Source organism: Bombus pyrosoma, linkage group LG1, assembly GCF_014825855.1.
Source record: "Bombus pyrosoma isolate SC7728 linkage group LG1, ASM1482585v1, whole genome shotgun sequence".
Lineage (NCBI taxonomy): Eukaryota > Metazoa > Arthropoda > Insecta > Hymenoptera > Apidae > Bombus > Bombus pyrosoma.
Window position 1 is genome coordinate 4,001,079 of NC_057770.1, and position 23,682 is coordinate 4,024,760.

General features: G+C 45.3%; 2 protein-coding genes across 7 annotated transcripts in view; one reads left to right on the forward strand and one right to left on the reverse strand.

Annotated features, from left to right (window-relative positions):
* The window catches only part of LOC122571549 (cytosolic carboxypeptidase 1-like), a 31,858-nt gene that overhangs the window by 864 nt on the left and 7,312 nt on the right, over nucleotides 1–23,682 (reverse strand). For 3 of the 6 annotated variants that reach the window (XM_043735445.1, XM_043735483.1, XM_043735434.1), the window contains 14 exons: nucleotides 23,477–23,619; nucleotides 23,265–23,409; nucleotides 22,991–23,122; nucleotides 22,709–22,852; nucleotides 21,747–21,918; nucleotides 21,318–21,384; nucleotides 20,947–21,122; nucleotides 20,262–20,850; nucleotides 19,279–19,788; nucleotides 18,819–18,997; nucleotides 1,181–1,433; nucleotides 619–743; nucleotides 377–529; nucleotides 138–292 (listed from right to left, as the gene is read on the reverse strand). In XM_043735445.1, the coding sequence (XP_043591380.1) occupies nucleotides 163–292; nucleotides 377–529; nucleotides 619–743; nucleotides 1,181–1,433; nucleotides 18,819–18,997; nucleotides 19,279–19,788; nucleotides 20,262–20,850; nucleotides 20,947–21,122; nucleotides 21,318–21,384; nucleotides 21,747–21,918; nucleotides 22,709–22,852; nucleotides 22,991–23,122; nucleotides 23,265–23,409; nucleotides 23,477–23,619 (2,918 nt within the window). In that variant the 3' untranslated portion in view covers nucleotides 138–162. The remainder of the gene's footprint in view (nucleotides 1–137; nucleotides 293–376; nucleotides 530–618; nucleotides 744–1,180; nucleotides 1,434–18,818; nucleotides 18,998–19,278; nucleotides 19,789–20,261; nucleotides 20,851–20,946; nucleotides 21,123–21,317; nucleotides 21,385–21,746; nucleotides 21,919–22,708; nucleotides 22,853–22,990; nucleotides 23,123–23,264; nucleotides 23,410–23,476; nucleotides 23,620–23,682) is intronic. The other 3 variants (XM_043735465.1, XM_043735455.1, XM_043735474.1) reach the window with 2 other exon arrangements.
* Nucleotides 8,332–18,752, forward strand: LOC122571600. The gene is made up of 5 exons (XM_043735561.1): nucleotides 8,332–10,771; nucleotides 10,846–12,445; nucleotides 14,665–15,022; nucleotides 15,645–15,800; nucleotides 16,831–18,752. Exons 2-5 carry the CDS (start codon nucleotides 12,400–12,402, stop codon nucleotides 17,540–17,542), a joined length of 1,272 nt encoding a protein of 423 aa, XP_043591496.1. The 5' UTR covers nucleotides 8,332–10,771; nucleotides 10,846–12,399; the 3' UTR covers nucleotides 17,543–18,752.

Consider the following 23,682-nt stretch of genomic DNA (forward strand, 5'->3'; position numbering starts at 1 on the left):
CGTTAGCAAATCGATCAGGCAAGATTTAATTCGTTAAAATGGAAATGTTAGTAATAAGGAGAATAAATATTTTAGTACAACGATCAATCGTCGTTAATGGTACGATCGTGCGAACAAAATTTCTACACGAATCTTGCCTCGGATCGTCTACTCGATCGTTCGTTACGCGATCGCAGCGATGTGATGCACCGCAGTCTTATCCTGAATACATTTAGGGAGAACCTTTCTGGATTTCCGCAAAATGCATTTTCGCGGGCAACAGTCTTCCACCAATGACCTGCGTTCAGAAATCCTTCTCATTATCCTCCTCGTCTTTCCACTAAACTCATACAAACTTCCTATCGTCGAATCTTAATTTTTATCTCTGCCAACTTACTTGTCGACGCTCCAATCCTCGGCACAGTCCTTCATCATCGACAGAGCCTGACAGAAATCTTGGCCGATCGCCTTCAAGTGTTTGGTATCTAGATGCAGGCCTGCCAACGTTCCTTGGTCGCAACCGCAGAAACTGCTCTCCATGGTGTAGCTTCTGTGAAAAATGAAAAAAAAAATGCAGCGTTACTGGCAAATCAAGTCGTCGTTTTGGCAAGGTAAATCAGTAACGGTCTGCACGTATACCTCGAAACACCTAGCTGCCGCCATATGGCTACCCTAGCCGTGGACTCCTTGTTCCTTTCGACCTTGAACGAGCACAGTGGCAACGCGAACGCCGGAGATATTCTTTGCATGAGGTGCGGCAACATCTGAAACGCGTATCACGAGAATAGTCAGAGTCATACGAGAGCACTCGTTCTCTTATCTTTCCTCGTTTCCAGCAACATTTTAATTAAAAATTAACTGTCACGCGATCGTGGAAATTTAACGAGATCGACGAATAAAGGTAAAAAGCTGTATCACGTTCGTACAAACTAGTTGCAGCGGAACCTATATTTTCATCGACTGTATCTAAAATTGGAACACGAACGGAATCGATGTACCGATCCTGTTCGCTGTAAATTACATCGGGCGAAACTCGTTTCGCGCTGATATTTCTCCTCTCGCGAGCTTCAAAACTGCACCGCTCGTAAATTCACTTCGATAGATCGCGCTAGATTACCGTTCGTACTTCTCGGTGCATGTAACCCGTACAGCATCTAAAAATAATACCCTAGTAGTCTTCGTTCCTCTTTCGTCCCCTTACCAAATACTGCGCCGGCTGGTCCGGTTTCGCCCTGTCCGCGGCGCTCCAAGAACCCGACCTTGAGCAACCGAACAGAAACACGTTCTTCCTCCGTGAATGGCCGTGATAGTCGACGAAAACATAGGGAGGTCTTTGCAGCACCCTCGTGCAGTACTCCATCAGACCCTTCGTGTGATAGATCACCGGATGTAGTACCCGGTTCGGATTGCTCCATCGTCTGTTCAAGTCTTCGTTCGTCAGCCCGTAGCGATTACTATAATCAATCGAAAATAAACTCTTCAACGAGTTCTTCGCCAACCTTCCAAATAAATAAATAAATAAATAAATAAATAAATAAATACTATCATCGATCGTCGTCGTTACTATTATCGTATTGTGCACGAATAACGTCGAAAATATGGAAATTGTATGGTTTATTTTTAAACCGGCGAACGAATTGGTCGATATAAAACGAATAAACGTCTATTTATAACGCGGAACAAATTTCTGAGAAGCACGGTTTTAGAATTTCCTGTCAGTTTGCACGTCGATGGTGCACGTCGAACCGAGAAGAAGGAGAAGGGCTGTTGTCAGAGATCGTCTTCATTTAAGGATTCAGCCGCGGTTAGAAGGACGTTTCCGGCGGCCGGAAGTCGAGCCGGAGGAAGTGACGCCTCCGCGTCTCGCATAGCTAATAGTGGGGTTACACCGTGGACCCCTGGCTTTACACAACCGAGACCGCCATTTCGCTTTTACCTGTCATCCTGAGATTGTTTCAAGATGTACACGATGCTAGGTACTTGGAATACCAAATACATTTGGTCATCTTAGCGAGACGCGCCTAAATCTTTCTTCCACGCTAAAACAGACCGAGAACCTGTCCCGTTAAAATGTCCTCCGCTACGTCGAATATTCAAAGCCGTAAAATTTCGATATTTATTTAAATTCGTGACGTAACTAGCCTGAGAGTAAAATACAAGTTTTTCCTAATAATTGCCAATTATTCGTTTCACGATCTCGAGGTTAACCAACCGCCCTTCCAAGAACCTGAACCTCTGTAAGAAGCGTAATACCATCGCAGGAACATTGACTGGCGATAGAAATAATTAGCAGGTACCGGTCACGATTACAAGAAGTCGCTCACCGTGGGATTAACAATCGCTACACGCGTACCCACGGACAGGAATCTTCGACCGTTCTTCCGATCGAGACATCGACCACGTAATACAAACATTAGCAATTTGACGCCTCGTAATCGCTTCCGGTCTTTAAGGTAGTACAGACGCACGTGACACGGACCCAAGATAACCACGTAACGATCGATATCTGGCATCGAGGCAGATGGCGGCGAATAATAAGAATAATGGACGAGCGGTGACGATGCACCTGCGGGATGATGTACGCGAAGACACGTTCCGTCGTGATCGTCCTCGTCCTCGTCGTCTTTGTCTTTGTCTTCGCCGTCGTGGTTGTGGTGTCGAGGGACGTTCACCGTCGAGAACATTCGCAGAAATCGTCGAAAAACAACAGTCATCGGAGATAATAGATTTCGTCCGGCGTGGAACGAGAGGGAACGGGAAAGGGTAGAATGAAAAAGAGACACGTCCGACGAAAAAACCGGCAAAAATTACACTCGGACGTGTATTAAAATGAAATCATCGCTGACGAACTTCACCGTCGATGTAACTCGTTCGTCGTTAAAAACACGGAACTCTAATGGTTCTCGATTTCCTTGATTCCGTTATCCTCGCCTCTATTTCGAGGAACTCGAATTAGAAGAAGAAGAGGTAACACGGCCATTAACCGAACGCTTCTTTCTCTCCATTTCTTCAGTCGCGATAACGATTATAAACACGTCATTCTCTTCTTTCTTTTTCTTTTTCTTTTTCTTTTTTTTTTTTTTTTCGTCGATGATAAATCAACCGCGTGCCACGTTAATTTATTATAATCATAAGCAGCGACTTCCTGGTAATTATAAATACCTATTCTATCGAAAGAAGAAAACGATTTCACGATGGGACAACGATGAATGTACTTGTGTATGAACAATTGAACGGCACAATCGGCGAATGAAATGGCGCGCAGTGGCGGCAATGTGCGAGCGACAATGAAGCAATTGTACAACGAACTTCTTCGCAGTTTTATTAGCCGACCGATGTAATGGCCAACATCAGTCTGTCCGTGCTAGCAAGCGATGTCAATGACTTGAACGGAGGAGCCTTGACCGCGAACTTCTCTCACCTTCTCAGAGATCCTGTACAAATTACACTTAACCGGCCACTCGTCTCGAACTGGCTGCGCGCATGAGATTTTCAAAGGTACCGCCGTCAGCTTCGTACACCTGGACCCGTAAAAATATCGATGAATTGCCCGCTCGTTGGATTACGATTAACGAGCACCGATCGCACGATTTATCGTCATTATTTGATCGGCCGTAAATCACACAGGGTATCAACATCGTTTCAACTTTACTGTCATCCTCGTTCGATCTTGCCGGCTTCACGAGTGCGCGCACTTACTCGAATCTCTTCGGAAATCGTGGACCAGACGCCGATATCGGCAACGATGCTACTGAACTGCGTTACCGATGCGGCATGGTGCAACCGCGTTCTCGACGATTACGTCGAAAGTGGTTGCACGTGTTCTCTTTGATTTCACTCTCGGCAGAACCGAACCGATTATCGTATCACCGAGAGATTCGAAATGCGGGCAAATCGAGAAATTCACGGATGATTGAAAAAGCCTTGTTTTACAGGTTCCGTCTCTATTTCCCTGTTTCTTTGCTGGATATATCAAGTAATTTCGAACATGACGTCAGTCTTATTTGCGTATCAACGCGGTGTACGAACGCAAAGTAAGGTGAATCGTTAATCCCGTTACGAGTAACATTTGCCATTTGCCAATCGGTGAACGATTCGCAGCCTTGTTTATCTTCGAGCTGGACATGTACAGCATGGCCGGATTACGTCGTTTTAAGGAAAATACAGCCAGAAGTCACGATACTTCGGCGAACGAGGTCCGAGAGGGAAGACGAAGAAACGGACGCGAGGAAGAAAAATTCGTAGATCGTTGTTGCAATCGTAAAGCGAAATCCTTGGGTACCTCGGCAACGTTCATTTCTTCGTGGTCGTCTTCCACGTATCACGCGTTTCTTCCGTGAACTTTACTGCCAGCCTGTCCAGCCTTCCCCTCTATCTTTGTTTCATCTCTTCTCGCCTCGCGGCATTTTCTTCGAGGTTATCCCGGGGTTCGATCGTGTAACCACGCTTGTGAACTCCTTTTTTCCCGTCGGCCCGCAACCCAGCAAGAAATCTATTTCCTGCGTCGTTGAAATATGACCGTAACCGAGCTCGAACGCGATCGAACGCGGTTTCAAATCGCGCGTTCGTTTGCGCGCGCGACTCTTTTATAAATCCTCGGACGATCGATACCTGTTGCGACTTTCGTGCGATGATCGTCTGCGCGATAATGTTCTCTGAGAAGAATCAACGGACGAATATACGTAAGAGAAATCATGATCAGTTACACGAACGAATAATTTTCCGTTGCAACGGAATGGTACACGGTAAACGCAAGAATGTACGTGCGAATGTTAAATTTGTCATGTGATACATCGTCTTTTAAACGTGCAAATTACCACTCGGTGCACCTTGTAGCTGCCGCGGTTATCACGAATGCCTTCGCGGGCGAGAATCGAGGGTCGCCAAGCCGCCATACATCGTTTCGCCCGCGGCAACAGAGAAACACACGCGAGCAAACGATACCAGGCTACGGCAAGAAGCTCGCGAGTATCTTTATAGCGTCACTGATACGAAAGGGACGTGTGACGTTCGTTTCAGGATCCTGGCCGGCCGAAGGGCTAAAGCGATCGCGCATTAGAATACTCGTGACCAGTCTCCGATTTGCATTCCTTCGCGAAACCAAGGCCTCTATCACTCCGTCTCTCTCTTTCTCTCTTTCTCCCTCCCTCCCTCCCTTCTCTCCCTCTCTCCCTCGCTCTCTCTCTCTCTCTCTCTCTTTCTCATACTCAGTCTCTCTTTCCTCGCCTCTGAATCTCCTTTTTTTCTTTCCTCCTCTCTTTTCGTACCTTTTCTTCTTCTTTTTTGTTTGCTGGCGCGAGTCGAGCAACGGTCGAGAAAAGGGCGAGCATTCGCTGATGAATTCTCGGCTCGCTGACGTTTCTTCTACGCCCTGACCGATCGTTTCTTCGAAGCTGATGCGGCAAAAGCAGCCCTTACGTCGCGACGACGCGTCGGTCCCTTGCACAGGGAACGAAACGGAGGAATGTCCGTGCAGGTTTTTACTATAACGCGATTCGTCGCGGTGAACCTCGTTCCGCGGACCTCGTAAAATTCGCGTTTCACAACGTGTCACTCGCGCCACATAAATACAGCCGCGTAAATATACCAGACGGGACGATGGATTCAGCCTGAATTAATAAAAGTCCAACCGGTGCATCGATTCTGCTACATTATCGACACGTTGGATCGAGAGGAAGATACATAAGGAAAACGCGCGATTCGCGCGACTGGTTCTTCCAGAGTTCGATGCACCTTCGGTTACAAGGATCGCCGATAGATTTTGCTGAATATTATGCAAAACTTCTTTCTTTAAAATCTTCCATCGTATCGATTTTATCGTCGACTGAGATAAATCGGCGAGCATAATAAGAAAACGAGGAATAGTTAACGGTATTTATCGATTCGAAAACGTTTTAAGCACCAAGGACGAGCGAGCAGGAAATTACTTCTAAATGGATACACTCGGTCCGTGAAGCAACGAACAGAGCGATTTTATGCCAACGTCATTCGTGTCCCGTCATCGGACACCGATTTATTCCATCTCTAACTACTCCCTCGCCGATGAATTCGACGATACAGTGCGAAATATTCGTCTGCCGAGCTGTTGCAGCTGGTCCAATAAATCCCGAGATTTAATTTCGCGATTCCGTTCTCCTGAACGAATGTCTCCGCGCCAACAGGCAATAGAATTCTCGCCTATCCGAATCGAGATTTAATTTAGAGGCTTGGCTGGGCTGGTCCACAGGCATAGTTCCCTGGAATTCTTTCCGGTAACTACACGCAATACCGAGAATCTATACGAACCGGCTAAACAGAACCGAAACAGTCTCGAAATTGGCTACGAGAGAAAGAAAAAAAGGGAAAAGGTAACAGGCTCCTAACGAAGCGAATCTTTGACAGATGCCTGAAAAATGGAGCAAATTGATAGCTTCTGATATTCGGCACACGGTATAGAAAGCGTCCATTGTACTTTTTAAAAATATTCGATAGAATATTTTCCCCCTCCGGCATAGCAGTGGTAGGCGTCGGTCCCCCACTATGTTAATAACGTAAATCACAGCGCAGTAGTCCACGAATATAAATGAATTGCCCATAATGAAGAAGGAATGTAAATTCTGCCGTTCGTGCTGCTGAATCCAAGATGAACTTTATTACATCCACGTGTTGGTTAATCGATCGAAGCTAGACAAACAGAGACAAATAAATACCTGGTTCGAGAACGATTCTGTCCTCGCCAAGGTACCTCGAATATTTCGTTTCACAGCGATGAAGCCTTTTTACATTTAACGTGACCGATAACTAAATTTTCCTAAGGAATGAAATCTTCGACTTACTTAAGAAATAATAAAGAGGAATTGACTTTGCTACCCGAGGATTAAGAGTTTGTCCACTGTATCGGGATGAAAATTGGTCGGAAAAATCGTCATGCGATAAGACTGCCAGAGACAGAGACAGAGACAGAGACAGAGACAGAGACAGAGACAGAGACAGAAAAAGAAGAGGAGAAGGTAGAAATAGAACTAGTAAGGTAACAGTACGGAGCAAGAGGAGAAAAAGTAAAAGTACGTAGGTATACAAAAGCGAAATGCAACTGTATCGAGTATGCAAAACTAACTGTAACGGTAATGCGCGGAAATGCGAGCAACTAAAAGTACAAGTGGAAAGAAAAGGACGCCTCAGGACAACCAACATCTGGGAACTTAAAAATAGACGATAACGCTGGTTGAGCAATATAGGGGCTTAACGCCCCTGGAGCGCCGTCTCCGACGCGAAAGCGAAGCCAAGGCATCGCTCGGCGACCTCCAAACAGAAAAAAAGATCGACTAACTAACTAACTAAAACGACGCGACGGCCAGGCTTGTTTCGAGAACGTGTAACCGCAAGCAGAAGCAGAGGTTCACGGTTTCAGGTTCTAGGTCAGTCCGTCGAGCCCGGGGCACGTAACAGCGGCAAGAACAGGGGCCCAGGTAAAACGGTGGGTAGCAAGAGCAGCATTTAATGATCGTACGCCGCCATGGCTGTTATTATCATCCATTTCTGCGTTCTATCGGCGATCACATGCGCCGCGAGTCGTGATTCGTTCGTGGTTTCGTCGGGGACCCAGACACGGGCACAGTAAGAAAGAAGAGAAAAGGAAAAGAGAAAGACAGAGTCCGAAGACCGCCGGTCCCGATATCAGGATGATTTAGGGAACGCCGTGGGATTACGTGTGTTCAACGACGAGTTTCGCTGTTTCCTACGGCGATTCACGGGACCGTGTAATCACATTACATCCTGGGGGAACGACATTGTCTAAATATATATACGCGAGACATCGTGTGCATAACAAGACGTAGGTACGTAATCGATGAGCCGTGTATCGAAGATATCGTCGATAAGCCGGCTCTCCGCTGCGTTCTCAACCCTTGTCCGTTGGACGATGATCGAATTCGATGCTCGTTACTTGGTGGAATTCGCTGAGGAAACTCTCTACTCGTATTTTAAGTGGAAATTTCACGGGTTTCCTGTATTGGAAGATGATAATTTTCCTTACGATCGATTCGATAACGAACGATACGAGAGAATCTATCGCTGGACTAAATGTGGAAAATTCTGAAAGAGAAGATACGACGCGATATACAGATCGTCCGGATTGGCAACTGAATCACGGCTCTGAAAAACGAATCGAAGAAAAGAGTGTGCAAGGACGCTCGTCCCTTTCGTAGTGCCAAGTCGCCTGACCACTTTGCGCCGCTTTAATTGGATTCTCTAGGAAACGACGAGAATCCTGGATACCCTATAAATAATCGAGGATTCGTATTCCCTTCTCAGGTAACGCGGTGTCCGTAAATCTACAGGAAGCGCGTGAAAGAAACGAGGATAAACCGTGGCTGCCGTCAGGAATTGCGGTAGTCGCGATATCGTTAGATGGAAAGAATATTCACGACGAAACGACGTCTTGCGCGTCGAACGTGGGCTCAACTCTGATGCTCGCTTTCTATATACATGAACAACACACACCGATAGATGTATCTCGCAGGTAGGAGGATGAGGATGATGAGGATCACTGTCCTAGAAGTATCAAAATGGAAGGAATCGACGGCGTCGAAGCCTTCGGGGCAGTATGGCTCCTTGGATCGTCTCGAACGTCGAGGCTATTCGCGGGCTAAAACGGAGTTCGTTCCATGCCCGTGGAACGAACGAACGAAGGAGAAAGAAAACCTCGGAAGAAAAGGGACGGGGGGCTAAGTAGAGGAGAAGAGAGGAACTACTCTTCTCCTTAAGAAGTAGAGAGGAAGATGGAAAGAACGGGGGCCTTACATAGCGATTGCTGGCAGGGCCTGAAATAGACTTGAAGAATCCCCCGTAGCATCCTCACCTCTCTTTCTTCGCCTCCTCCACCACCACCGGCACCTCCTTCTTATCCTCCTCCTCCTCCTCCTCCTCCTCATCCTCATCCTCCTTATACTTCTTCTAGTTCTTCTTCTTCTTCTTCTTCTTCTTCTTCTTCTTCTTCTCCTTCTTCTTCTTCTTCGTTCAACGAGAAGCGTTGCCTACAGCTCTCTCGAGAGTCTTCCTTTTCTTTACTTTTATTTTCGCAAAAAAGGACCAAGAATCCCTCTCGGCTTGGCTGTGAGAAGTTGTTCCTAGCATCTCGTTCACGCAGATAGGGCCAACACGAGGGAGAAACGGAGACGAACAAGACGAAGGAGGTGGTGGAGGATCGCTTGTTTATCCAGGATCGAGCTTCTGCTTTCGTTTCACCCACCGATATATGGCCACGAACAGAAACCCCCGTAGGCATTGCCAGACCTAAGTGCACTCCACGGCACAACGACTGCATTCCCATGGGAATACGTCGCCGAGACTCCGACCTGTTAAACTGACCTGCGCCAATGCACCAGCGCAGCGTGACCCACGCAACCGAGCTACAGGGTCGAACATACTAGATTTGAGTTTAGCCGCCTGACTTATCCCCTGGTGGACAGTCACCAGATTATTTTCTCCTTTTGCTTCGTCGAGTGTGTCGAAACAGATAGGCCAGAATAACTCGATTGTTAACAAATCGTGCGATCGTAATAAACCGGAACCTCGTGGATGGGAACGTGTTGCGATCAGGCAGACACACCGTGGTAATTTTGCAACGAGAATAGAGCACACGAGAACTGTTGCGATGGATTTATGTAAAATATAATGATAGCTTAAAATAACAACCCCCGATATTTTATAATAATAGAGTACTCTAAGAGTAGGGAGCACGAGAATAGTCGGTAGAACTCTAAAACTAAACGGGAGATATTTTAAGGATCCGTATAATTCTAACTGCTCGCTCGTGTAATTACTCGCCTCTGTTTACGATCGACCTGACATTGGCCTCCCGTAATAAAGCATACCTTCGGCAATTCCGTTCCATGACGCTCCTACCTGACGCAACCGTGTCGAATCTTTAAATAGACGATACGCGGCTCGTTATAAACGAAGCGAAATCGACTCGTGTATCGTTTAACATAGAAATCGCGGTGCTTTCGTGCGAGCCACGGAGACAACGAGAAGAGGAACGCGGATCGAAAGAGACACGGTGGGTCTCGGATGTCACGCGAGTTCCTTTTTGCTGGACTGGTCGCACACCGCGTAACAGAAATAACACGTCGCGTATAATGATCATCGATCCAGAGACGTTACAGGATATCGAATCGATCGGATACGGTCTGGACAAAGAGCGACTAAAAAACGAAGACAAAGTAGAGGTAGTAGCTAAAGAAGATAAAAGAAAGACGAAGGAGAGGAAGAAGAAGAAGAAGAAAATTGTCTCGTCGGGATTTTGCACTGCTTGTTGGTTCTCCGGTACCGGTTGCGTATCGTAATCGAAGTAACTGGGCCTCAGTGGCGCGCGGTCGTTTCGACGCGAGAAAAGCATACAATACATACAGCACGTATTCCAGAAGCAAGTGATCTCTCGTGCGAGAGAAGACGCGGCGGTCAGAAATGAAGCCTACCTTGAGACAAGAGCCTTTTTGCTGCCGCTGAGAATACGCTGATGCCGCGAGCGTGGATCCACGACGAAAGCAACGCTGGGCAAGAAATCTCTCGGCCAGACGAGATACGACTTCACTGTGTTAAGGGGTTAATATCGGTCCGGTACATTAAGATGGGCATCGTTCTCATAAGAGTTCTCGAACGTTTCATTCGTATCTACGCGCCGTGGTATCGTAATGGTTAGTCGCAGCGGAGGCCGAGCGCGTAGATCGAAATAATTAATGTGGCGCGAGCGCGTTCGCGAAACGTGTGGACGCTTTTAAAATGGAATCCTCCTCTATCCTCGTGACCGTAGGTACGCATTAAACTCGATAAAAATACGGGGCTGGATGTATTTAAACGATTGTAAAGCGATTACGCGTTTTTCAGACGTTGAAGATACTTCCCTTAATGGGGCCCGGTCAATGCCGGCGGAGAAAAAACTAAGCACGGAAAGACCGAAGAATAAGAATAGACGGCGCCAAAGGCTTAACAAGGGAACCGGTTCAAAACCTCCTGCGCCAGTGTACTCCGACTTTCATGGAGATTCCACCGAGTCACTGCGACCACCGTGCGCAATATATCGAACGCGTGTATGATTCCCGTAATACCTGGCAGGTTACAATTGCAATCGTGCGCTAGCCTTGTCCACCAATTAGCATCCTACGTCATATCTCGATGCTGTTTATATATAATTTTGTTTATATATAACTCGATAGATAGACGTTGAATCGAACGTCTGTCCTATGGAACATCGAAAGAGGGGAAAACGAAAAAGGTATTTCCAACGAGGAAACGTTGCCAACTGACGTTCTCAAGGTTCTCGCAAGCCGTGATTTACATCCACGATATCCAAGTTGACTGGAATGGTAATATCGTTAACGCATCCCGATCGTCGACATCGTTCACGATGGGAAACAGTGATTTTGAGGGATGGTATGTGGCGCGTTCTCGCGAACCACGCTCAGAAATGAAGTCTACCTTGAGGTCGGTGTCTTTTTGCGCCAGCTCGTCGATACAATTCCATTCAGGACGATGAACATCGTGAAGTGACGCTAAAGCGAAATTCCATCCGCTACGACTACCAACGTAAAACAAACTATACGATGGGACAACGTTATTAATAGCGTCCACCGTCGAACCATCTTCCCGCTGTCTGTTAGACAGCTTCACGCCTCGTTCTCCTCCGTTTCCTTAACAATCCAGGCTTCGCTACTTCGTTCGCAGGCTCTCCGATCTCGTAGCGATTCGATCTCGTTTCAATTCTTTCACTTTCGTTTCGTTTACGCTCCACCTACGACCTACAGACACACGTTGAAACAGAAAAGAAAATACAATCGCGCGTTGCGCGTTAGTTGGATCGACGTTCGTTAGAGATCGATATCGAACCAACCATCGATAATTTCCACACCGCCAAAACACTCACAGATCTTCGTACCATAAAGCGAGAACGAGCGAGAATCTACATTTGATGCGTTGGTGGGCTAAAAAGTTCGGTCGACGGAGCAAAGTTCGTGAGAGAAGAAACGCATGAGAGAGCGAAGCCGTGTCAATGAACGCATCGCATCATCCTCTCTAACCCTCCGGCACCGACATCTATTGTGGTACCTCGTATTTTTTTCTGACCTTGTCACCTCGCAGGCTTTTTGCGCGGCCAAGTCGATTACATTTCGGATCGGTTCGTATCCCCCGTCGACGTCTCGAGCTATCCCGCTCTCTCGTGCCCGCTCGTCCCTTCGTGGGCTCCGCTCGTCCTGCTCTAGGTTAGCCAGTGAATCATCTTCAACGACCCCCTCCTCTGGGATCCGGGCAGAAGACTCTTAAGGGGCCCCACAGCGCAGCGCGAGGCCAGTCCGAGAACGCGACCCTAACACTAACATCCGGTGTATTCCGAGAGTCGGAAACGGAAACGGCTGCTTGATCGATTAATCGACACACGCCACCATGAAGATCGCTCTACTGTTGCTGCTCGTCGCGGCCTTCGCCTCAGGTTCGTACACTTTCTCGACATATCAGTCGTTATCGCTCAATTCGCTGAAAATTTACACGTTCGATCTGAAAAATTTCGCTTTCGAGAATCGAAGAGACTAGAGAGGAATCCAATCTGGCTGTTGGAACTCGCTAGGAACAAAAGGTGGATTGGCAGGAAGTTTGCTCGAACTTTCGACAGTTTCAGATTCACATTTCGAATTCTGGTAGTCTCTTAATGATTCGTATCGTTGGAGTAACGCCAAGTTTTTGTCCGGAGAATACCTCGACCCGCATCGATTCGTTTTCCAACTTCTCTTCTTTGTTCGATGCTTTCGTCCTCGCATTGTCGTTCCCTCGGAGAAAACGTCGACTGCGACGACGTCCGGTGCATTCAAACGTTGAAGAGGAAACTCGCGGTCGCTGATCACGCACGCGACTTCAAGATCACTCGTTCGTCATTCTGACTCGTTTCTTCGCGGTTCGTTATTCATGCTACGTTCGCCCAACGATTCTTTTTGTGCTCAACGGACGATACCGTGCATCCAGACTTTAATTAACGACAAGAGGTCCGTCCAATGTCACGATTCTTTCCTTGTATTTTCTAAATTCGAATTTTTTTTCTTTGATAAATATTTCTTTTTTTTTTAATCGTCCTGAATTTTTATTTCACGTAACGCGTAATGATACTTGGCAAATTTCCACGCCCTTAAACTATCGTCATCGCGATCGCGTTAATTACCATACGACTGACGTGTAATTCGTGAATGAAATCGCGGCTCATAGCGTCTAGCAGGCGTCTTCTTTCCAGAGAGCACTGGCGGCAGACGTCTCAAGGTCTTCAGGTCGTTTACCACCACCTGCGCCGCGGGCTTCACGAACCGGAGCATTTTTACGCGAAACGCACCCTTTCAATTTATCACGCGTCTTCTCTCTCAAGGCGCTTCGAATCATTTGCCTGCTCGTCTATTTCGTAACACGTGCCGTCGAAAATACTACTCTCTTTTCTCCGTGAAATCTTTGAAAAATCTAATACATATTTAAACGTCCATCGCGATTTCCAATTGCGATAAGAAATTTGATAATTTAACGGAAATAACGCGATCTACGTTCCTAAAGGAATTTTAGTATAATCTCGAGGTGATTTTTCCACGCAAGAGGAGAGAACAGCTCGGGCGAAGCTCGTGCGAAATTTCTAGGCTTTGTAGCAGTCGTCTGCGAACTATTTGGTGGCCTGAACCGGTCATAATTTATAAGTACAGTTAACCAAATAGACGTAGAAGGTCAATGAACTCGCACGGCATGTATCGTGTGAACACGGCACTTCTCACAAACTACAGAGTCATTCTGCGAGTCTGGCTATAACGAACAGCGTCAATGATGTACACATATCCCAGAGGTAATAAATTAAAATCGCGATAGTAAATGATTTACGACGAGCGGGAGTGTGAGTTAAGCTGAACACAATCGACCTGTTCGATGTGACGTTGTAAACCGATGCAGCTATATTTTTTAATAGCAGTATTCGTAACAAATTTTACGAAGCTTAATTAACGGGAAGGGAAGAAAAGGAAACGGAAGACAATGGTAGTTGATAGATCTAGATGGTTAGAATAGGCTGATTTAAAATGCTGAAAGGCTATAGAATTCGATGTGAATGGGAATGACGTTCGTTCGGATACGTCGAGTGCATTTTTCTTCCGCTTCGCGACATGCATCTCCGAATTAAACGAATAACAAGTATTTATAATTGCTAGCAGACGTAACGGTTCACGCGGCCATGCTAAAATGGAACACCGAGTAGATTAGAATTCACAGGATGATTTTTCCCGCGTCTGGGGCTGCCATTTGTGGTCTGGTCGGAAGTCAATGGCGGAGACGTGCCTCGATGAGATAATACGAGAACAAGAAAGGAATTTCCTTTTTTATTCATCAGCTGGCCCTGTGTCGGGGATGGGCTCGATCGATAGCTCTCTAGCATTTGAATTGATGAAACATGTGTTGATTTTCGAGAGTAAACAGCATCTATCGATACATAATTTTGAATTCATTTAAATAAATTTAGCCCATGTATTCAAGCATAATGAAATGCTGCATGGACAATTATTAGGAATAAATTGCAGGGGATTAACATGACACTTGGTAAACATTTAGCAGAAATATCTACCTAATATACTTTCTTTCGACAATTGACGAACATCTCTAACGAATAATAATAAGTTCGTTGAAACGAATTTACAGCTCAAAGGATCACAACGATCCAGTTAGACGGTGTGCAATACTTCGTGTCAAGGATGAATCCCTACAGTCCCGAACTGAATTACTTCTTGGCCTACCAGTACTGTCGTTCATTGGGCTTGCAGTTGGCCTCTTTCGAGACTAAGGAAAAAGCAGACACGATGACGCAGTACTTGAAAAACGCCGGCTACGTTAAATACGATTTCTGGACATCCGGCAACAAGTTGGGCACGGACATGTTCCTCTGGATGAGCACAGGTCTTCCGTTCAATGCCACCTTCGACTACATGTTGAGGCGACCTGGCAACAGACCCGCTGACGTTCCACCCGGCACCGAACCTCAACGAGTGGCACGCGAAAGGTAATCATCAACTTGCACGTCAAACTTCCACTAAAATCAATTCATAGATTACTTCGTAACGACCTTTGGAATTAAGAACCTTATGCCACTCTCTAACCTTTCGAGGTAATAGTTTACCAGATTGGAACGAACCTTCCAATCCTTTTAACGATCCTTCGTTAAAAAAAATCTCATCGGAATCGGAAATCGCGTAGACGAGGGACACGCACACACAGAAAGTAGCAAGCGTGACTATTCGATTATGAACTTTATCTCGGCGCGTAACCTTGCGAAACAACGATTTATCGGATTGGAACGAACCTCGTGACGATCCTTCGTTAAGAAAAAAGAAAAAAAGAAAAAGACCCCGTCAGAACCGGAAATCACATAGACAAAAGACACGCATCCAGGAGGAAGCAAGCGTCACGTTCTGTCTACAGAACCAGGCAAATAGAAACACAGCGAAGATTCTTTCGCGTCAAGGAAGAAGACAATAGATCGAAGATCGATTCGCCGTCACGAACGATAATTATCGGCGTCCCTTCCGCGGCGTGCACGCGTCTTCACCCGGAAACGCGTGCATCGAATCGATAAACGGATGCCGGGTGATTTAAATTCTAATCCGGAACTTGTTCGGTTCCAGCGGTGACAGCGGCAGCGCGGACGGATGCGTCGCGATGGCAGCGCCTACGTTAGCATGGGAGGCCCAGGACTGCACCTTGGTGAAAGACTTCATCTGCGAGCAAACAAGATGCTACTACTACAACTACGGCAGCATTCCAGTCTCTGCGACTCAGGGGTAAGAGGTGAGATAATACTTGTCACAAAAATACACAAAACCGCCGAGAATAAGAGAGAGAAAATGAGATAGGCAGATAGGCTATCAGAAGAGTTCAACGTGTACCAAGGTGAATCTCGATGGCGCACGGACAAAAAAATAGAAAACGGTGGGACAAACCGATAAGATATCAGTGAAAGAGACACGATAATTGGCCGGCCCATAGGCGTTTCTTGTAACCATGCATTTACGCCAAAGGGTTTTCAACGGCGGCGATTTTTCAAGCGCGAACAATTTTATGGTACGACGAGGCTCCTTCGTATTTCGTATGCAAATTAATCGAGCGAACGTTTCGATACGAGCGCGTATTAATCGCGGACAAGGTGTCTTTGTCTCATACGTTAATTGAATAGGCGGTCGTAGAGAGCCAGTGAGTCCACAGTGGCTAACGGACTGGCAAGTTTTTTTCTCCGTGCGGTTATGAGTTATGAGAACTGATAGAAGGAACTGATAAATAACGCTTCACTGGATAATGTAGTCTGAATAATTGTTAAGATAGATGGTACTTGGGAAACTGTGCGACATCCTTTGCTGTCGTTCGGACGTAAACTGCTTATCGCTCGTGACGTTCCCGAACACGAGAACACAGCTTATAATTAATAACACATTCTCTCGCTTCTCGCAAACGTCAGACACACACACACACACACACACACACACAGACATACAGACAGACAGGGAAAACACACACGTCAATTTGAAAAAGCGTGGACACTACTGATTATAAATTGATATTATCAACGTTTCTCGATTTCAATATTTGATCTTACTAATATTACGCTAAGCAGTGGTGCCAGACTTTTTCTATGTACTTTATATGCTTTTAACACCATAGACAATGCTAATATGAATTATCGCTAATATACGAGAGGGAACACCACAAGTCACTGTTACAACTTTCCATTCTAAATAATAATCCTCTGTAAACCTATCGCTTTGCCGTCGTGAACGAGACGACAACGTTCTGCTGAAACTAGTGCGCGATTTGCAGAAATCGCAGACCCTACATAACAACCACCTCGGCGCCAGCCAGCGACGACCAGGTCGACGAGCATGAGGAAAGCAACGCCAGCAAGAACGACGAGCAGAATGAGAGCAGCATCGACGAGAAGTTAACACCGGAAGAAGAGAGCTCTGTCGACGAGAAATTACCTGAAGACCCGGTCGTTAGCAGGCTGATTACCACGGCCGTTCCCGCGTCTGACAAGCAACAGCAACCCGCCTTATCACCGTCCACGTCTTCGCCAGTAATCACCGAGGATCACGAACAACCTACTAACGCTGAACTGGACAACACCAGGCCGGATCATCTTCCTGACATCACGAGCCTCTTTACCGACACTCCAGGTCCACAGGCCAGAAAAGACAGCGTATTCGATGGTCTTAAGACTCGCGAAGTTCATCGTTCTTCCTTACGTTCGGCCTCCGACATGAAAGTCGAACATCGAGAGTCACCGGATTATTTCGAGATGCATGGCGAAACCGAGTCGCCAAATAACGGTTTAGAAGACGCACACACGGTCGGTCCATACGACAGCGTCCAAGATTACTACGTGAACGACCAACCAGAGGCGGCTGAATCGTCGATGATGAAGGATCAAGACGACGACAGCAGCACGATCCTGCCAGAGGCGGAACCGGCCTACAGGTACAACATCAAAGTGCGCACCAACGGCAAAGTATTAGACCCTCCGTCCAAGTAACGCTTTACAATTTAGGCATCGTCGCGTTGTTCGTTAATAAGTGAAGAGCATAGGAGATTCTCGAGGAACTAGATGTATTAATGTACGTTATTTTAATGTTTATACAGCGGACATCAGGCACGCGTACACGCGTGCGGTCGAGCGATCCCATCGCGATCACGATGGGGCCGGTCGTTGCCATTCATCGCTCATCCATTCGTTCTGATTTCAATGAAATTTCCGGTTAGCGCTCGTCGGATTCTTTCACGCCGTTCGCAATCGTCGGGCTCTTTAGATCGACAGAAGGAAAACTTTCGAAATCAGGTTTCGTCTTAAACAGAGATGTCTTGATACCGTTGAATGAAGTTTCAAGAATGTTTTGGTTTGCTTTGAAACTTAAGCTAAGTTAACAGTTAATTTGCTCGAATACATACGTAAATTTGGAAGCGAGTCTTTTCCTTCTGGCGTCGATCTCCGACGATAGCCGACATCGTTCTCGCAAGGGCATTCATTCCAACATTTCAATTCGATCCTTAATCAGTGGCACCGGCGGACATATTGCATCCGCGTGACAGGATCGGTCGCGCTCGATTCTTCTCTATCTCTTCAGCAGTCTTTTTTTATCGGATCACGTATCCATTTAGCGCTATTTGACTCGTAGACATGGTAGATGATAATAAACACGAACGTGAGGACTCATCTGCGTGGGATCTCAGGCATTAAGCTGGTACAGGAGGAAACGCACGGTGAACTACATTATCGTTGTTCTTAAGGCTAACCGAATCATCATTGGTGTAGGGTTGGGAGTCCGCCCGTGCCACGAATCTTCATGCATATCGATGTGTTAATTAAGTTAACGTTAAGTTAACGTTATTCGTACGTCTGCAAGATGAAACGTTTCGTAGCCGATCGGTTTGACCCGGATTTTCTCCCTGATAACGGTAACGAACGTCGATCTTGATCGTAATTTTAACGTTCGAACTAAAATCAGAGTATTCAGGGTCTCGAATGATGCTAAATGGAAAAAGGTTACTCGAGGAACACGTACGAATCGCAACGTTTCGGTCATCCAGACATATGACAATCGGCATACGCGTAGATCAACATTCACGAGATGATTTTTCTTACTGCTACGATAGGTCATCGACGCATGGATCTTGAATATCATTGCGTAAACACGGCGCGAATGTGCAACTTGTGTAATTGAATATTAATAAAGGTACGAAACACATTCTTGTTGGTATCGTGTCGATCTTTGTCAACCTTTAACATAATTACCTTCTTAGAAATCACTTACCAACCGTTTACCACACCCTCGATGTTCAGCATTGGCACTATTTTGAATACGTAATCGTCTCGTAAACTCGCTACGTAAGGGTTGTTGCTCAACAGCGCCTCTAACGTACCATCCATCACCCATGAAGCATTGCTTTCACCCGGATGAACTCTCGATGTTAGAAATATCACTTTACGGTTCTGCAGAATAAAGAGGAAACATGTTTCGAGATCATTCCATTGATCCTTTCGCAGTGTAACATAAAAAATAGGAATTTTTATCAAAAGAAATTTTGACGATAAATATACGTCGAAATAAATATTTCCTAAGCCGTTCGTTCTGAATTCATCTTCGTTGTATCAGCCTGTCAAAGAGTTAAAATTTCTATGTAATAAAATCAACGCCATTCGTCATCCATCGGCCTAATAAAATATCCTTTTCAATTCTGAAATTCTATACGTATTTCCTCTTCGAAGCTCACCTGTACAGGATTGTTCTTAGAATCCAAAGACGTAATGGTCAACAGAGGATTGTTGTTTCCATTTAACGTTTCGCAAAGAGTCTCCGCTTTGAAATACGTATTCGAAGGAACCCTCCTGGCCCACTTCCAAATATTAGTCATTAACAAACTGTACGTATAAGGGAAATGGTACGCCAGATAACAAACATCGTACGCATGAGGAAAGGTGACAGTGAACGACGTAGACAGGTAATTTTTCCCCTTGGTTGGACGTTGATAACAATTCCGATAGTAGCAGATATCGGCGCCTGTTCTCACCCAACCTGGCCTGCCTAACTCAGCTTCCGTCACGCTGAAGAGAATCGGTTTCATACCGAAATTGAACTGCGAGTTCGCCTTCTCGCAGTTGATGATGTTAAACGTATACGGCAGGTTCGCCTCCATGTTTGATACCTCGAAATAGAACCACTGATGCCTGGAGCCGCTGTTCACATCCGGGGTCAAGATTAGATCGTACTCTCTCGGGCCTATCTGCAAGGAAGCGGATTGGAAAGAAATGATGCAGATTTGCCGCGAAACGAGAACCAACGGAAGTATCATTCTTCGGAAAATTAGATATACATTATCAGCCATAAGTACTATCGTATTTACACGTTATTTACTTGTTGGAAAATCACGGCATGTTTTATTTTATTTAGTATTTTACATTATAACGTACTCATACTCGTAAGTTTGGAGAGTGTTAGGATATTAAGGAATACTGACTTCCTTAAGTAAATCGATATTTTATTCGCATTCTATATTATCGAGACGCTGATTAATCAACATTACCGATACCCTTATTTCTCAGGAAAAAGGTTGTTCCGTGCAAAAAACGAGGCGTAGATGGCAATCGAAACTTTTGAGAAAATAAATAAGGTGTCCTGGTCGACCGATGTCCGCGATAACTTATGGCTGGTAGTGCGATTAAGATGGAATAATATGAAATATTCATAGAGTTGTACCTGAATAACTTTCCTCAGGTTCCCGCTCTCGAATCTGGACTCGAAGTGCAGCTGTTTGGTGTCGGAGCAACGTTTCCCTATCCTGTTCTCATCCCAGTTGCACAAATGATTATCAGCCGGTGTTTGCTCGTCGCTGTTATTAGAAGCTAAAGCGTCAAGATCATAGACTACTTCTTGAACCAAGGTGCCACCGTGAAGACCTCGTTCCACGCACGTAAGAAGTTTCGATCGACAGACCTTCCTGTCCTTGTTGTTCAAGGGCTCGTCCTTCCCGAGACCATCGCCACCGATTAGATCCGGGTAAGCCACCTTCACGAAACCTATCACGCTTTTCACTCTGCTCGCTATCACGCAATAGGCCTGTTGATCCGACAAATTCGAAGACATGTCGTTAAAGATTTTGATAGCCGTGTCATTGTTTGACGTTTGACTCTTTGTTGTCCCTTCTTTTGTCGGATCCTTCGTGAACGTTTTCATTTTGCTACTGCATATTCTCGTGTCTGTTGCATCGATCAATTTCTCCGTTGAAGACTTTGCTACGCAAACTTGGCTCTGTGGGTTGCCTAATTCTTTGAAGAAAACGCCGTATCTAAACAATCAAGGGACATACGGTTTAATTAAGGTTACTTTCTCCCAATGAAAGTTTAAGGCAAAAAGCTGACTGTTAAAAATATTGTCGACGTACTCAGCGAGATCCTCCTCTGATCTTTGAGAAGTGAACACACCAGCGAAGAATTTGCTCTCGTCCACTTCGTCGGCAGCATTCATATTTTTCACGTTCGTCCTTGAATTCTGACTTTCTTCTTCGTCTCCGGAATCAAGGTCACTGTACAGTCTTCCAAGAGAAGCCACGCTACAGGCCTGCGTAGAGACATTTTGCTCTTTGTAGATTACAGATGCTCGCTAAGGTTCGGTACTTAACATTTGACCTAAGACAGTTTCTTAGAAACCATTGCCGCGTCAAAAGGCAATTATACGATGTTTTACGATCCCGTGTGGCGCCTCGCAACCTTACGTTTCACTCGTTGCATCATTCTGACCGACAAAAATACGCACCTGGCTGTCGATGTCGCTGCCACTCTCGGCGCTATTCGGTCTAACGTTTGCTTCAGGTAGCACAAATCTGCGAAAGAGTTCGACACAGATTTACAAGGTTATTTATAATCATGCTGCATGTCGCCGGAGGATATCTACGCAGCAATGTACACAATACACATAAGACACACTGAATATTCGAGATACCCAAAGTAAAATTCTCGTTTCAATATTTAGTAAATCGATACACGAATCTCTACTTCTCTTTCAATCGCTTATCTTGTAACCATTATCGTAACAAACAACATGCTTCTTCTACTATTAATAACGGATAACGTCAGATAGTTGAACCGTTAGCCCAGATCAGCAATAAGCTACCGTCGTGAAAAAACGATTCGAGCTACGATCGAGCGTTTATCGATTTCGTGCGTCCTTGAATGTTTCGTTCACCTTGCCGGAGACATTTCGGGCACCGGCAGCTCCTTCTTCTCCAGACATTGATTGATTATTCCGCATATACGTGACAGCAACGAATCGTATGCCTTATCCTCCGGACAGTTGCTGCAAAACCGGTACAGTAGTTGCAGACCATTGTTCGTCTTGATAGCCTTTCTGCCGGCTTCTGAAACGGGCAAAAAGAAGTCCCAACGTGTAATGGCGACGTAAAACCACCGCTTGTGGATATAACGTGTACATAAATTTACATGCGATATGTTTGTTCTGCAAGAAATGGCAAATAAGTCGTAAGAAAAGATAACTAGAGTCATTCGATGTCCTAACTAAGCTATAACTAACCGGCTCAAAAATAATTACACAAGAAGAAACGACGCCTGTATGCGGTAGAACTCCATTTATACGAGCTTTTGGTTATTCGGCCAATCTTTCGGTTAATACACGATTAAGTTGTTAATCAAGGCTGACATAACTCTAGGGTATAATAACATTTTTAATCTCCTAACGCATTGTGGCATTTCTGTCGAGAACGAATTATACATTTATGCTTGTAAAGGATATAATCGACTTATCTGGAAGTCGTTTGTTTTTATTAATTCTTGATTCAATAATAATAAGAAGTTTCGGTTAACAGATTAAACGAATCTCTGACAATCGAACGTATTTGTCGTGAACATAAAATGCTTACATGAACGAGAAAACATAGATAATGGAAGATAATCAGTAAAGTCCTGTTATTTAAACTTCAATTTGCTCGATGGATTTAAATAAATAAAGATCTAATCTAAATGCTTTGTATTTTTATTTAGGAATAACCGAAGAACACGATGGTCGATGCGGAAAAGCGAATCATGTTAAACCATCGCACACGACCGTACGTTCTACGCCCTACAGACTCAACTTCCGGCCGGCTGTTCTCGTAATTCGCAACGCTTAAAGGTCGGCACGAATAAACTCACTTATGACGCATAAGTGCTGCAACGTGATCAAGGCGCAATTGCAAATCTTCAGTCTCATCGGGCCGTCGAATCGTTCCCATCTTTCGAAAATCCTCATCAACAGATGTACAAGGCCCACCTTCACGAATTTCGTGCAACAAAGTTCTACGAACAAAACACACATGCTCGTGTAAGTAAGTTGTATACCGGTACTCGTTTAAATTCCGGCTAATTGCTAAAGTTCAATTCGCTGATGGGATCAGCTCGCGCGTCGCTAACGATAAACGAAAATAGTCTACGTACTGCTCGTTGTGAAATATTTGAAACACTCTAACAGCAATCTGAGTTTCAGATGCGGCATGTAACCAACGCATACGAACGTTTTCTCCAGTGTGCTGGAGATCCCATCCTTCACCAACACTTGAAGAGAGATTGCTGCAAAACCAATCGGATTTAAACAACTATGAACAAGTTATAACGTTCGACACAAGTTACAGATATTTCTACGTAGAAAATATAGAAATATCCGTAAACTCTGAATTGTAGAGATCTATTCATCTAGAGACAATTTACTCACAGTTTCTGGCCAGACATTTGACAGTCAACAACAACGGTAGTAGCGTTTTGCTGTTGTTGTAATGTTGCTTCAGGAGCGTGTGAAACAATTTTATCGTATTAAGCATCTTTATCTTTGACACGAACTTCTGGTCCCTCTGGGCTATCTGTAAGATTTATTTACAACATTGAAAGAAGTTGAATGAGATTGTAAAGGTAACGACGATGTATTACCTGGCCCAAAAGCCAAAGCACCTCCTGCGTGAGCACTTCGCTCGAAATAGTGTCCGCGTGTTGCAGGTTAACTAAAAGCTTAACTAGAACTTGCGTGATTCCTAAATTGATCAGCTGCATCACTGCCATTCGGCTGCTGGATCCTGTAAAGGACAGCCAATTATCGTTTCAATTAACCATACGTCTTCTATAGCAATTATACGATC